The 14,028-nt window shown below is 39.9% G+C and overlaps 1 protein-coding gene across 7 annotated transcripts in view; it reads right to left on the bottom strand.

Annotated features, from left to right (window-relative positions):
• Positions 1-14,028, bottom strand: part of LOC122864429 (plasma membrane calcium-transporting ATPase 1-like) — a 109,991-nt gene that overhangs the window by 30,838 nt on the left and 65,125 nt on the right. For 5 of the 7 annotated variants that reach the window (XM_044171865.1, XM_044171895.1, XM_044171840.1 and 2 more), the window contains exons 7-10: positions 11,802-11,837; positions 4,204-4,377; positions 1,938-2,152; positions 1,492-1,734 (exon numbers count right to left, since the gene is read on the bottom strand). In XM_044171865.1, coding sequence (XP_044027800.1) covers positions 1,492-1,734; positions 1,938-2,152; positions 4,204-4,377; positions 11,802-11,837 — 668 coding nt within the window. The remainder of the gene's footprint in view (positions 1-1,491; positions 1,735-1,937; positions 2,153-4,203; positions 4,378-11,801; positions 11,838-14,028) is intronic. The other 2 variants (XM_044171887.1, XM_044171876.1) reach the window with 1 other exon arrangement.

Raw genomic sequence — 14,028 nt, 5'->3', positions numbered from 1 at the left:
TTGTGTTTGATTTTAATGTATGTTAGTTCACTCACACAAGCACTTGTCTGAAAAAGTATTAACTCAGAAGAGAACCAAAACAAACCAGCTGTCAGAAATGAACCCGGAGTTGGGTTCTTTGATTTTAGATCCTGTTCCAATTACCTAAAATACCTAAATTCGCTGAGCTCAGAGTCTAACCGATCTTTGTTCTTTGGGGAGGGTAGCGGGCTTCTCATTGTTATTATACAGCTGTAGCTATTTTACATTACTTAACTAAACTTCTCCCCCAAACAGCAACTGTCCAACTGTAGCTTAGCAAATATAACTAGGCACGGCAGGTCTGTCAGTCTTTGGATTTTTCCATATTCTGAAGCCATGAACACTCTGTATACAAAGAGTTTGGAGAGCCATGTCTATTCTCTTTATTAGATTTGGGTAAGTTTACCCTCCACCAACACCACTGTTATATTTGCCAAACACATCAGTTATTCCTCATCATCAAAGCCTTTTCTTTTGAAAAAGTGAAACATACTGTTTGAAAATACAAACAATAAAGCAAAAATCTTTCTTTCTTGCTCGTCCAGAGTTAGCCTTAATTAGCTAGCTAGCTCCAGCTGATAAAATCCAGCATTCAAGCAAAAATGGGAATCATCGACTAATAATGGAATAATATTAAAAAACATTATTTTAATTATTACATTTTGTTTTTGTTTTCCAAGATATTTCTCCAGCACCATTACCAAAATATTTTAATGTTTTCTAGCTGTGAGCAACTCCTCTGTTTCCTTTGTGAACATGAGTGTCCATCAACAGCACAATCAAAAATTAAATATGTTTTTAAAAATGTTTTTTAGTCTGCATACTGACTTTTTGAGTATGTTGACACTTTCCCAGTGTGAACACACAACATAATGAAAAAACTGTTTAGAATTAGTGTGGAGTCTGGAATTAGGACACAGTGTTTTTGTAGTTCAACAGACCAACAGAGTAGTGAGTCTTCTCTGGTGAAGAGCTCAGCTGATCGTGTCACATCTGTTTCAGGAGCCAGAATCTCCCAGTTCTGCTAATGTGTTTTTGTTGACAAGATGTGAAGTGAAGTGCAGCTTTGTTAAATATGAAATAAAAAGCACATTTTTACATTTTGCAGCTTTGTTAGGAAAATAAATGGTTACTCTAAAATAAAAGACTGGGGGGAAAATAAAATAATGCGAGCCGAATTTAGCACCAAATCCTAAACCTTATGAAATTGTTTTGTGGGCTGGATCTGGCCCCTGGGTTGAGGTTAGGGTTAAGTTAAGCCTCCAGGGAATTAATACAATGTCCTAACAAGTGACAAAAACAAGATTGTGTGTCTACCCTTCTACTTGTATCTTTATGAGGACCAGCTTTTGACCTTGAAAGTGTGGGCATTTTTGGAAAAAGAGGACATTTTGCCCAGTCCTTAAGGTCAAGATTAGGTTTAGGTTCATGTTAGTGTTAGTGTTGTGGCTGCGACGATGAAGGACTCACCAGGATCTTGGTGGTGTACGCCGAGTTGATGGAGATGCTGTTGACCATCATTTCTAGAGTCTCTGGTTTGATGGCGTCGGGTTCGGGGACGCCTTTGTAGTGTGTGTCGCCAATGTACGCCTGCACCACCGTCATGCGGTTCATGGTCAGCGTGCCCGTCTTGTCCGAGCAGATGGCCGTGGCGTTGCCCATAGTCTCACAGGCATCCAGGTGACGCACCAGGTTGTTGTCCTTCATCATTTTCTAAAATATATAACAAGGTTAGAGGCTGAGGTTTGCATTTAGACATAGTTTTGAAAACTACATGACTTAGCCTAAATGTTAATGAAGTGTCTGATAAGTGTAGTTATCAAATCCTCAACGAACATGACTTGATTCTGTGAGGAGTTAAAAATCTATTAATCTTACATTTCCTACAATCCGCTTCTACTTCCCATCCTGCTTACCTTGACAGAGTAGGCCAGAGAGATGGTGACGGCGAGCGGCAGCCCCTCAGGAACGGCCACCACCAGCACTGTCACGCCGATGATGAAGAACTTGACGAAGTACTGGATGTAGATGGGGGTGCACTCGGCTGTCCAGGACCGACCCTGGACCCCGAAGGTGTCGATCACAAAGTAGAGGATGAGGATGATGACGGTCACAGCCGACATGATCAGACCTGTTTAGAATGAGAAGAACGAGCGGAGCTTAAACACAAGCATCCTATTCAAGTCAAGTCAGTTTATATGTAGAGGCCACTGGTTTCCACGTTTTATTACAATGTGAAATATGAATTACATACTGTCCATATTCCATTACAGTGATTAGCTTAGGTGTTTTGTCATAGTTTGTTTGTTGTGGTAACGCATTTAAAACGTCTCATGGTGAATTCAGGGACAATCGATGTCCAATAAATCATGGAAGTAGCTGAGAAGCAATGACGACTCATATTGTTGGAAAATTTTATTCAGAGAACACAAAGTAAGGATAGTAAAAATGTTATTTTGGTTGTTTCATGTAGTTTGCGGACACATACTATATAATCACAATGTCCCAGGTTTGATTCTGACCGGTGACCCATGTTGCTCTCTCTGTTTTTTCTGTCTGTGTATCAAATAAAGGCAAAAAAAGCAAATAAGTTTCGATTTTCAAGGGGCGTTATCAACGGGCGCAGACCAAAATGCCTTTGGACGCAATTGGAAAGACCTTAAACGAATCAGAGCAACGAAACGTGCTGAGCAACACATGCAAGTTGGGGCTTGGTCTGTTTTTAAGCAGGAAAAAAAATGGCGGCCTGGTCACAAACCTTCTCAAATTACAGCTAAACAGTACACTAAAATGTATTTCCGAAAACATTTGAGGCAGGAAATAAGCAATGCAGTAACAGAATCGTGATTCATATTTGATCAGCACTGCTTAGTTTGACAGTTTGATCTGAGTTTCATGAGCCTGGTGCGTTGCACTGTATCAACCAATCAGAGCAGCGAAACGTGTGACGTGTGACTTCAAATCTGGCTTGGCAGATTTGTCTGGTTCCCAGGCTAGCTGAGGACAGGTGAAACAGAAATATCCACTGCTTGTGTTTTTCTGCTTCATCTCTCCTGTCAGTCACCTCCTGTGAAAGTGTTTTGGCCCAAATTCTATTTCTGTCCAGTAATGAGGGGCAGTTTATTACTGAAGCTGGTCCGTGGCTGGTGCCCCTCCCCCCTGTCCTCACAGCCCCTCCGTGTATTAAGGTCAATTGAAATGACACACAAAATAACTTTCTGGGATGAATCATGTACCCAATAAAAAATCTATCCAATAAAACTGAGTGCATTCTGACCTTCAGTCTCTCAGTCCCTTCACTGCCTGATCACTTTGTGCGCTATTATATATTATATAAGGAACAGTCTCACATTTCTGGAAATGTTCTTGTTTTTTGTCTTCCCCCCAAAAAATCCACCTTCCAAGAGCTCCAAAGCGGTTTGATTTACATGTTGTATCTTGTTAGCTAACAAGCTATCACCAATTCATCCTGTGGTCAGATGGGTTTAGATGACAGTAGCGTTAAGACAGAGCTCAAACCTGGCCACCTCACAATGTTTGGATGGATGCACATTTAGAAGTAGAAGTGTTTTCTTAACAAAAACAACAAACTATTAAGTCACATGATCGGGGGGGGGGGGATCCTCGGTATAAAAGCAGATTAATGAAGGTGTGACCAATGACTTTGCAAAAGTCATCAACATCAGCATGTTAGCATTGTCACTGTGAGTATGTTAGCATGCTGACGTTAGCATTTAGCTCAGTACAGCCTCACAGAGCTACTGGATGGCTGTAGACTCATAGTCTTGTTTAGATAAGCTGGAGGGGTCCTGGCAGAATTTCAGGGTGTACTTACACTTTAAATCCTGTCTTGAGACCCATCATTTTATAACTATGTTTGAGTCCCCTTAATTATAATATGACTACATGGTTGCTTAAATATTGTCTATTACACTTATTTACCCATTTATTTTGCATTTTGGTGAATAAATGTTGTTTTTAAATGTGCTCTATAAATAAATTGACCTGACTGGACTTTGAGGTTATTGGAAGGTGGATTTTTTCTCCTTTGATGGAACTAGGCTAGCAGTTTCCCCCTGCTTTCAGTCTTTGTGCTAAGCTAGGCTAACACAGATGAAACTGATATGGTGTGTGTGTGTGTGTGTGTGTGTGTGTGTGTGTGTGTGTGCGCGCGCTCCTCACCAGCCTTCCCAATCTGTACAGCCAGTCTGGTCAGTTTGCCCTGCAGCACCGACTTCTCCTTCTTGGTCACGTTGACCTTCTTCACTGGTTTGGCCTCCTCTTTCTCCTCCAACTCGGCAGCCTCATCGCTCTTCAGCGGCTGGATCTCCAGGGCGATGCCGTCCTGGGTTTTGGCTGGGGAGGGAGGGGGGGTAAAGTGGTGGTTGTGGGGTAAAAGGAGGAGGAGGAGGAGGCAGGTTTTAAGGGGCCAATGGGTGAGGAGAGGGAAGGTGGGACCAGGGTGGAGAGTAAAGAGAGATGAGGATGAGGTTTAGGAGAGGTCAGGAAAAGATTTGTGATGAAGAAGAGGTGAAGATGAAAGAGGGAGAGAGGCAGGTATGGGATAGAGTGATGGAGAAAACAGATTGCGAAGGAGGCAGACAGTTGTATTTTTAAGAATGAAGATGGAAGAGAGGAAAGTTTTCAACATGGTCAGGATTGGGAGCAGAGGATGAGGGAAGGCAGGACGGGTTGATAAAAGGTGAATGAATTAAATCAATGAATAATAATAAATTACAAAACAAAACAAAAAGAAGGAGGGAGCAGGGTTCAGGAGTGGTTTGGGGATGAAGGGTAGAGAAGCAGAGAAAACGTTAAAGATTCAGTTGGCGGGAAAGCTGAAAACGACCAGACGAGTTTTCTCAGAGATCAGAAAAGACCTCTGACTCTTTATCATTAACATGGTGACCCTTTGGCTGAATGCAGAGAGTAGCATTTCATCAATTTATGATCACAGGACATTCATGAAAAGGTCCAGGTAGCTTTCAGAGAGTGTCACAGACGAGCTGGGAGCAGCAGTTCATAATGAAGAGCAGCAGACAGAACAGAGAACAGCAGATACAACAGAGAGGATTTAACCGGGGACTGTCAATCACACACACACACACACACACACACACACACTGTGTTTGTTTCACATCAGAGCTCAGCGTTTGGAACAAGTTCTGAAGTCTGACATGGCGTCTGGTTTCACGTCCTGCTCGGCGGCTCCTCATTTGCATAAGCAAACTGTGTATTTGCATTTCACTTCATCAGCTGGGATCCTGTTTGGACTGTAGTACGGTACGTGGAGCTTTTTAATCTGTTTGATCTCTGCTGAAGAGCTTACGCTGAATTCAGCTGCACTCCCTCCATCCACTGCTGTTTGTCATATTTCCATACCAAAGAAATGTGAGCAGGTGATGAATGGAAACAGAACAGATCTACACTAATCTGACACACTGAGATTTGATGTGTTATTTTCCTCGTGAACAACTGAGCTGACAACACTGACTGAAACTGGGATGATTTTATCTCAAAATCCCGTCAATTCCTTGTTAAGTCATTAACATTAAATACTGGAAATGTTCTGATTGGGTCGTTAAATTAGTACACAAATACTCAAACGTCGTCCATCAGCTAAATGTATTTTGCTATATTAAACCCTATTGGAGAGTCACTGCTGGTAACAATGTCAACATCACTTCTGGAACCAACAATACCAACAGATCATGGACATAAAGCAAGTTTAGATTCCTGGATGACCAATAAGAAGTTTCGAAATAACAAGAGAAACTTGTTAACCCTGCCCAGGTTATCTAAAATTTAACCAGGAAATTTGAACGACATTCAAATAAAATTCAAAAACGACGGGGCAAATGTCTGTTGGAGAACCTGTTCCTATTGTCCTATTTCTATTACGTACTGAGGTGTGATCTGTTGAGATCAGATCTATTAATTATGAGGGCTGGAATCTGGACTGTTTGGGAGTGGAAACCATACAGTCCTCTGTTGTGCCGTTTCTTCAGTGAGTTTTCAGCAGTAAGTTGAAATTAAATTGTGTTTAAACAAACTGACTGATTGGACCTCATGCAAGAGCCACTTGTACAAACAGAATGTTCTCAAGTACTTTAAGTGAGAACTTAAATCAAGGATTTCGCCTGTTGTATGATTCATGTACAGATAGATAAATAGATAGATAAATGTAGAAGAACCTTATTGTGTCGTATCGCACATACAGTATGTTTATAGTGTGAAGGTGGGGACGCTGTGAGGCTTACCGGGGGAAAGCTCAGTGTGTGCTGAGTTTTATGGCATTAAGGTGTACATGATATATTGTATGTGTAGATGTATTTTCCGGGTTAGTAAGTATGTTTTTATTTGTCTATTAATGTGTTAAGGGTTGTGGCCAAGGTACTAATGTAGACTTGGAAACCTACATTCAGTAGCCACTTGATTAATTTTACTTTGTTTTAATCCTTTTAAATCCTATTTATGTGTGTCTTTTTATATTGTCTTATTATATTCCCTTGTGTGTCTTTTATATCTTGTCTTAATGCCTTTATGCGTTATGTAAACAAATATACGAGTAGATTTGTCTTGCCTTGCTACACTTCAAAGCAATCCAATACAACTGTTCTGCCATAAATTCTACTTTCATGATGCCTATAATTTTCAGTTTTTTTTGACTCTGTCATAAAGGTGTTAATTAAATTATATGTTTCAGCATTGAGGTCATAGTTAAAGGTGGTGTTGCACCTGACTGCATTATATCCAGAGGTGTATGTAATTTTGCATCCTCCCTCTTTTATTAATAAAATGATACATGAGTGGGGCAGAATATTATAAACACCTCTCAATATATTGCACTTTAACTATGACCTCAATGCTGAAACATATAATTTAATTAACACCTCAATGTCAGAAACAAAGCTATCATAGAAGTGCTGATGCATTGTAAACTGACTTGCCATTTAAGGCCTAGTTGTGTGGTGTGACAATCATTCCAGTGTTTTTTGATTTTCACTAGGTTGCACTACAAATTGTGAAGTATTTTAGCCTGGGTGTTTGATTGGTGTTTTTAGTCTGCTGATTTCTGACAGCAGGAAGCTCAGCAGTGTGAAATTCTTCTTTTTATTCAAGTGACGTTTTTGTAAATGAAACTTGTCTACAAATGCAGCAGAGCAGGTGGCCTTGCACAGCAATTTGAGTGCATTGATTATGCTAATGACCAGATCTCATAAACATACGCCTCCTCGTGAACAGGGGGTATTCATCAAGTTATAACGAGGGATTTATAACGACGGATGTTTGTACACTTGTTTAAACACTCGTACAAACAAACCTGATGGAAAAATGTAAGAGAGATTTAGGATAACAATATGAAAATGTTCTTGCATGGGGCTCAATGTCTCTGAACAAGATGACCAACATTTCCTCCCAAGTCACTGTTCAAACATCCACAGTGGGCTTGGGGAACTTCAAAGACTTGGGGATGCTACAGCAAAACCAGCTAGTGCATCTTCAACATCTAGTAATGTGTTTTTTGGACACTTTTATCCCCAAACTCCTTCACTGTCATCGTCACTGCCTCTGAGTTTCATCAGGTTCATAATGAGAATTTCCCACACAGAATTTTGCTAAAAGGTAAGTCATTTCATGACAGCATGACCTAAACATATGGGGATGAGTCAGTGTCAAACCAGGAAGCTGTGGAGCTTTATGTACATGGTCCACTCTGGAGACAAGCCACAACATAGAACTAACTGACACAGCTTCACATGAACAGGACTGAGACCCACTGACCAACCACAGAACTGTAAACAGGCGCAGCACTGAACCATGGGAGAGCACACGGCGGGCAGAGGGGAGGGGGTGTCTGACAATCAAAAAGAAAGCAAGTCAACAAACAGAAGACGAACTGAAAGGATCACCCCAAAAAACGAAAAACCACAGCGATGCAGAATCACGACAGAGAGAGACAGGAGGAGGTAGAGGAGGCTGCAGAGCTGTGGAGGCTGCATGAGACTTCAGCAAGACATAAAAATAACAGAGGGAGAGAGTCAAACAGTGATTACAAGACAACATGAAGTCCTGAGCAACACCCTGCAAGGAGGCAACAGTGAGAGAAATGAGAGGAATCAAAGGCGAAAAGAAAAGAAACACAAACAGAACAGACGACAGCCCACAGCCCACTAATACTGCAAGGGTGCAACTCCCACACACACTGACAGCCTTGCTTCAGCCAAAAAACATCACGGCTATGTTTGAATCACTTGGTTTTTCTCAACAGTGTCAACAGAAAGTCACAATCATCAGAAAAATAAATGTGTTGAAATGTGTAATGGGAAAACTGAACATTTTAAGTCCTCCACAAATACAATGAGGCCTTAACTTTTCTTATCGCTGTCGACAAAAATCAACACTTCCTGCACAGATGTTTCATATTAAAAGCCTTCCAGCAGCTCAAAAGACAAATCCCCCCACCTCCCTCTCCTGGTAGGATTTTAATGTGAAACATCTGCAGAAGTGTTGTGATTCATTGATGTTAATTTAACATTAATTGAAAAAACAACAAAGCAAAGTGGAGGTGACTGAATGAAAACAGTATTGGTGTTAAAAAGAGAAAGTGGGAGCAGCAGAGAGGTGAGGATGACATGACTAGTGCCATCTCTCTTTTTAACATTAATACTGTTTTCATTCACTCATTTTTTTCCCTATGTTGCTTCTATTTTGCTGTTTTTTTTCTATCGTTGTTGAGTTACTGTCAATTAAACTTCCTGCACAGATGTTTCACTTTAAAAGCTTTTCAGCAGCTCAAAAGGCATAATTTCCCCTAGAGCTTAAGCGATTAGTCAATTAGTCAACAAGCCCATCTATATGAAATTAGTTGTCAGCTTTCAGTTTTTATGCACCATATATCTGGAACAAACTCCCAGAAAACTGCTGCTGTACCTCTCAGTTCTTTTAAATCAAGGCATAAAACTTTTCTGTTTGCCGCTGCCTTTTATTAAATCAAATTTGAGGCTTTTGATTAATATGCACTGTAACTTTTACTCTCCTGTTTTATCTTTAGTTTTATTTTCTATTTAACTGTTTTTAATTGTATTTAAATGTCTTTTTATATTGCCTTATGTTGCTTGTACATTTTGTCTTGATGCCTTTTATGCCTTATTGTTGAAATGTGCTATACAAATAAACTTGCCTTGTCTATTTTGATAACTGATTAATTTTCCTATTTCAAGCAAAATGCCAAACTTAAGTTCCAGCTTCTCATTTGTGAGGATTTGTAGCTTTTGTCTTATGTGATAGTAAACTGAATATCTTTGGGTTTTAGGTTGTTGGTCGGAAAAAACAATTTTCAGATGTCAAATTGGGCTTTAGGAAAGCATGATGGGCAGATTAATCATCAATGAAAAAATGTTTTAATTGCAGCCCTAATAGTCCCTTTTTCTTAGTAGGCTTTTATAGTGAAACATCTGCAGGAAGTTCTGACATTCATTGATAGTAGCTTTACAGTTATAGATAAAACAGCAAAGCAGAAGCGTTTGAAGGTATCAGAAAACTATGCATTACCTTGTGGTGTGTAAAGGGGCATTAATTAATGTTTTTTGGCCACTTGGGGGCAGAAAAACTCCACCATAAGCTGACAGATACACAATCCTGACACATTCTAAAGTGCAAACAGCTGCCTACTTCTACATCCAGCAGACACAAAGAAACATCATCATCCCATTTGAGTCGTGTGAAAACAGCTGCCTGCTGCTGGTGGAAAACGTGGTTGATGAGAGCGCTGAAACTAAAACATTACAGTAAATGTGCAGTGAAACCAAAACTAGGAGCTAAAAGAGGCTCAATAAGCTCGATAGAAATGAAGAGTTGGTGAGAATTCTCTGTGGGCGTAAAACTCTAAAGCTACAAAGCAGTCTGTGCGACTGAAGGTGTTTCTGCATATTTTGTTCTTTATGTGTTTTTAGTGGAGGTCATCCATGACTACTGCTCTGTGAATTATTTCTGTTTGCAAAAGTGTGATGAGCGTCCAAGAGCAAGGAGTGTGTGTGTGTGTGTGTGTGTTTTTGTGTACATCAAGAAGCATTCTGTCTGCAGCAGACGCTCAAACCATGGGAGGTTAGGAGGAGGGGAGCTGTGTGTGTGTATGTGTGTGTGTGTGTTGTGACAGCTTGCAGAGGAAGTTGGACATGTGTTGGATCACACGGGGACATGGAGGACGGTTGGCTGGTCGAGTTTTGAGGTTGGAGCACTGATGTCATCAACACAAACACACATTAAATCCATTAAATATTAAATATTTAAAGGCGCTGAGGGAGCGCTTGATTTCAACCCAGTGTCACAAGGACACCTTAGAGGTCAGGCTAGTATGTTAGAGTGACCCTCACTGGTGGAGTCATTTTTGTGTCTCAATTTTCAGAGCACGATGGGACATTTTGAGGGCAGAAAAACTTTTGCAGCCACATAAATTATATTTTGTAGAGAAATTACTATCATTCAAAGAATAATATAATTTAAAACAAAATTTAGTTTTGTATTCAATAAATATATTTCATGTTAGATATTATCAACAAAAGCACACAATGATAACCTCTTTCACTCAGTTTTACTCATTTGCTCTCTCTCAATCTCCCTGCACGCTCGCTCAACCTAAGCAGTTTTTTTTTTAACCTTTATTAAATTCTGTCCGGACATAAATGTGTATTTTATTAGCTTGCAACCTAGTTATCTTGGTAGGTAGGTAGCTAGCTAACTTCTGCCAGATAAGCAGCAGCGAATTAAGCTAGTTGGCTAACTTGATTGCCGGTTACACAGCAAAGGAATTATAATCACTGAAGTAAAGTTTAAAAAACTGAACTGTGCCTCTAATATTTTAACTCAGTAGCGCAAGTGCTGGCAAAAAAAGTGTGGAGCCCTTTAGTGCAATATTTATATAGTTAGCTGACTTACTAAATACTATTAACCACCCTAGGGCTGCAACTAATGATTATTTTCATTATCAATTAGTCTGCGATTATTTTCTTGATTAATTATTGAGTCGACAAAATAGAGACAAATGCCAATCACAATTTCCCAAAGCCCAACTTGAAATATTAACATTGCTTGTTTTGTCTGACCAACAATCAGCAACAGTTGTCATCATAGAAGACCAAGAAAGCCAGCAAATAATCACATTTGCGGAGCTGAAACCAATTAATTATCTTAAAAAATGACTTGTATAATTAATTGATTATGAATATAGCTTACAATTCATTTCAACTATCGATTAATCAACAATTCATTTCACCTTCAAATCACCTTATAGCATGCTTTTAAAATTAAATGTAGCACAGCAAAATCATTTATTTTAAATTCAGAGGCACAGTTAAAGTAAATTTTGTTAAATGAACTATATTAATGATTATAATGCTTTGGCTGCACAACATATATTTTTGTTTTCTCAAATTAAATTATTCTTTTAGTGATAATTTCTCTACAAAATATAATTTATGTGGTTGCAAAAACTATTTTTCTGTGCTCGCTCTCAGAATTCAAGGCAGAAATATAATTCCATAGTGACAGTTACCATGACAACTGTGGACGCTGTGATTGGCTGTCAAAGACTTGAAGGTTGAGAGTTGCACCCTTTTACAGGTAAAGCAAGGCGAGAGAACGTCCCCCTTTGTACAGCAGAGAGAGAGAGAGATGGACTGGACACTCCCCTCCTGCCGCTGGGTGGAGGGTGAGGAGGGGGTGAGTAACAGGGAGGATGGAGGGACAGAGAGGGACAGATGGATGAATGGAGGGGTTACCTTTGTTGCGATTTTCGGGGGGTCCTTGTTTTTTACCTGTTCGGACAGAGAGAGAGGGCGGAATGCTGATAAGATGGCTCAAAGGAAAAATAAGATCAAATCAAACTGAGGGAGAACACAAAGTTCAAACTGATAGAAACCCACAGGTGTGTGTGTGTCGTGTGTGTGTTGTGGGCAGGAATGGACCAATCAGAGGAGAGAGACGCACGACTTCCTGCTGCGGAGAACCATCAGCCACAGTTTTTGACATCAGAATTAATCAACTTATTGGTATCTCAGTAATCAAAATAAATAATTTTGTAAGTTCAATTCAGAAATTCAACTGAATCTTAAACAATTATGTATTAAACAAATATACATTATTGGTTTGATCATAATACATGTGTACAATCAGTTTTGTACATATCAGCTTATTGTTTAGATGGTATATTGGTTTTGTTCATGTTATAGCTACATTCATCAGTGTACATACTGTATTTTATGGTTCATTTGTATATTCATTCATCTTCATAATTTATCTATATGCACTTCACTACTGTTTGTACTTTCTGGTTAGATGCCAAACTGTATTTCATTATAATAGTGCCTCATCTGTGCAATGACACTGACGATTAATCTAATCATAACTTCAAGTTAATTGATCAATCAATCCACTTCAACATACTCACATATTTCAAATCAGGTTTGTTGTGATTGTCGCAGCCCAAAATGATTTAGCAGTTTAGTAGTTTTCTGAAAAATCTGTATCGGCAAATGTTAGCCAAATGGGGGCTTTTCACACTGTATTTTCTTAGCCCAGGGCTAAGAGTTGACCCTGGGATAACTTAGCCCCTTTTCACACAGACTGTTAACCCAGGGTTAACCTAAGCCCAGGACTATGGTACAATTCACACTGCACTTCTACTGGCCCTGGGTTAAATGTCCGTTGGAACATGCAAAGTTCACATTTATGTTTACATTCTGTTTACTTTAGCCCCGTTTCAAACTGGCACCTTTTAGCCTTGTGTTTAGTAGATTTTCAGGGGATAACCCGGATAACCCTGCTCCGGCAAACCAGCAAGCCAGTCTGAAAAGCTCTCTGATTGCCAAGATTGTGTGAAATTGTGATGGGAGCTGGCTCCCATCTGAGAGATTCATGAGACACTGACCAGCAGAAGTGGTACTAAATGAAGAGCTGTTTGGGAGCCATAAGATCCGGCCCAGAGGACGACTTAATAACCTGGTTGATACGATGACTTTTCATCAGGTCAAAATACATTTTTTTCCAATACATTGGTTTATGACCAAATACCTGCAAAAATAATGGCATTTCCACCAGCTATTGGTTGGATGTTTGAGCAGAGAGTCAGTCTGAAGGGTTACCATTCTTAGTTTTTGGGTCACTCTGGTGCCCAGTGGTTAAGTGGTTAAGGTGCTGATCATAAATAACAATGTCCCCGGTTCCAGTCTGGCAGGGGACCATTTCTGCATGTCATTCCCCGTATTTCTCATTAATTTCGCTACTGTCGACATTCCAATAAAGGCAGCAAATTATTTGATTTGTTGAGGTCAAGGTTTGATTTTATTTGACTCAAGCTCTAAAAAGGATCTAACCTGGACTGTTATATGTGGAAGTGGGTGCTGATTGGTCAACTTTGCAGTTATTCTTCCAACTTAAACACTTATTGTGAAAATACTGGACAAAACTACAAGTTCTCTCAAACAATGTGTGGACGTGTTCAGGTTGTGTTACTTGTTGGAGTGACTGGGTTTCCTTCCTTCACTGCAGATATCTGAACTCTGGTCTTTTTGGCTGTTTGCATATGTACATGTGAATCTTAACGTCTGTTATTGATCCTTGTCAGCTGTCATGTTTTGAGTGGTCAGGTGCATTTTCCTCCTCGAGGACATTAACTTCCTGTCACTCTATTATGGAGCTCTTTGCTTTTATTGTGAAAGGAGGTGTGGCAAGGTCAAAGCCAACATGAACACACACACACACACACACACACACACACACACACACACACACACACACACACACACACAGCTCTTTGTTATTCAGTTGGTGGTTTATGATTGATGACAGAGACTGAACTGCTGCAAGTGTGTGTGTGTCTGTGTTTGCACATACTGGAGGCTCTTATACTTGTAAGATAACAAATGTGTGTGTGTGTGTGTGTGTGTGTGTGTTTGTATTGTGTGTGTATAGCAGGTTGATGCAGCCATTTGTGACAGTTAAATCTGC

The sequence above is a fragment of the Siniperca chuatsi genome, linkage group LG2, assembly GCF_020085105.1.
Source record: "Siniperca chuatsi isolate FFG_IHB_CAS linkage group LG2, ASM2008510v1, whole genome shotgun sequence".
Classification (NCBI taxonomy): Eukaryota; Metazoa; Chordata; class Actinopteri; order Centrarchiformes; family Sinipercidae; genus Siniperca; species Siniperca chuatsi.
The sequence above is the reverse complement of the archived record's forward strand: the minus strand, read 5'-3'. Positions and strand labels throughout refer to the sequence as shown.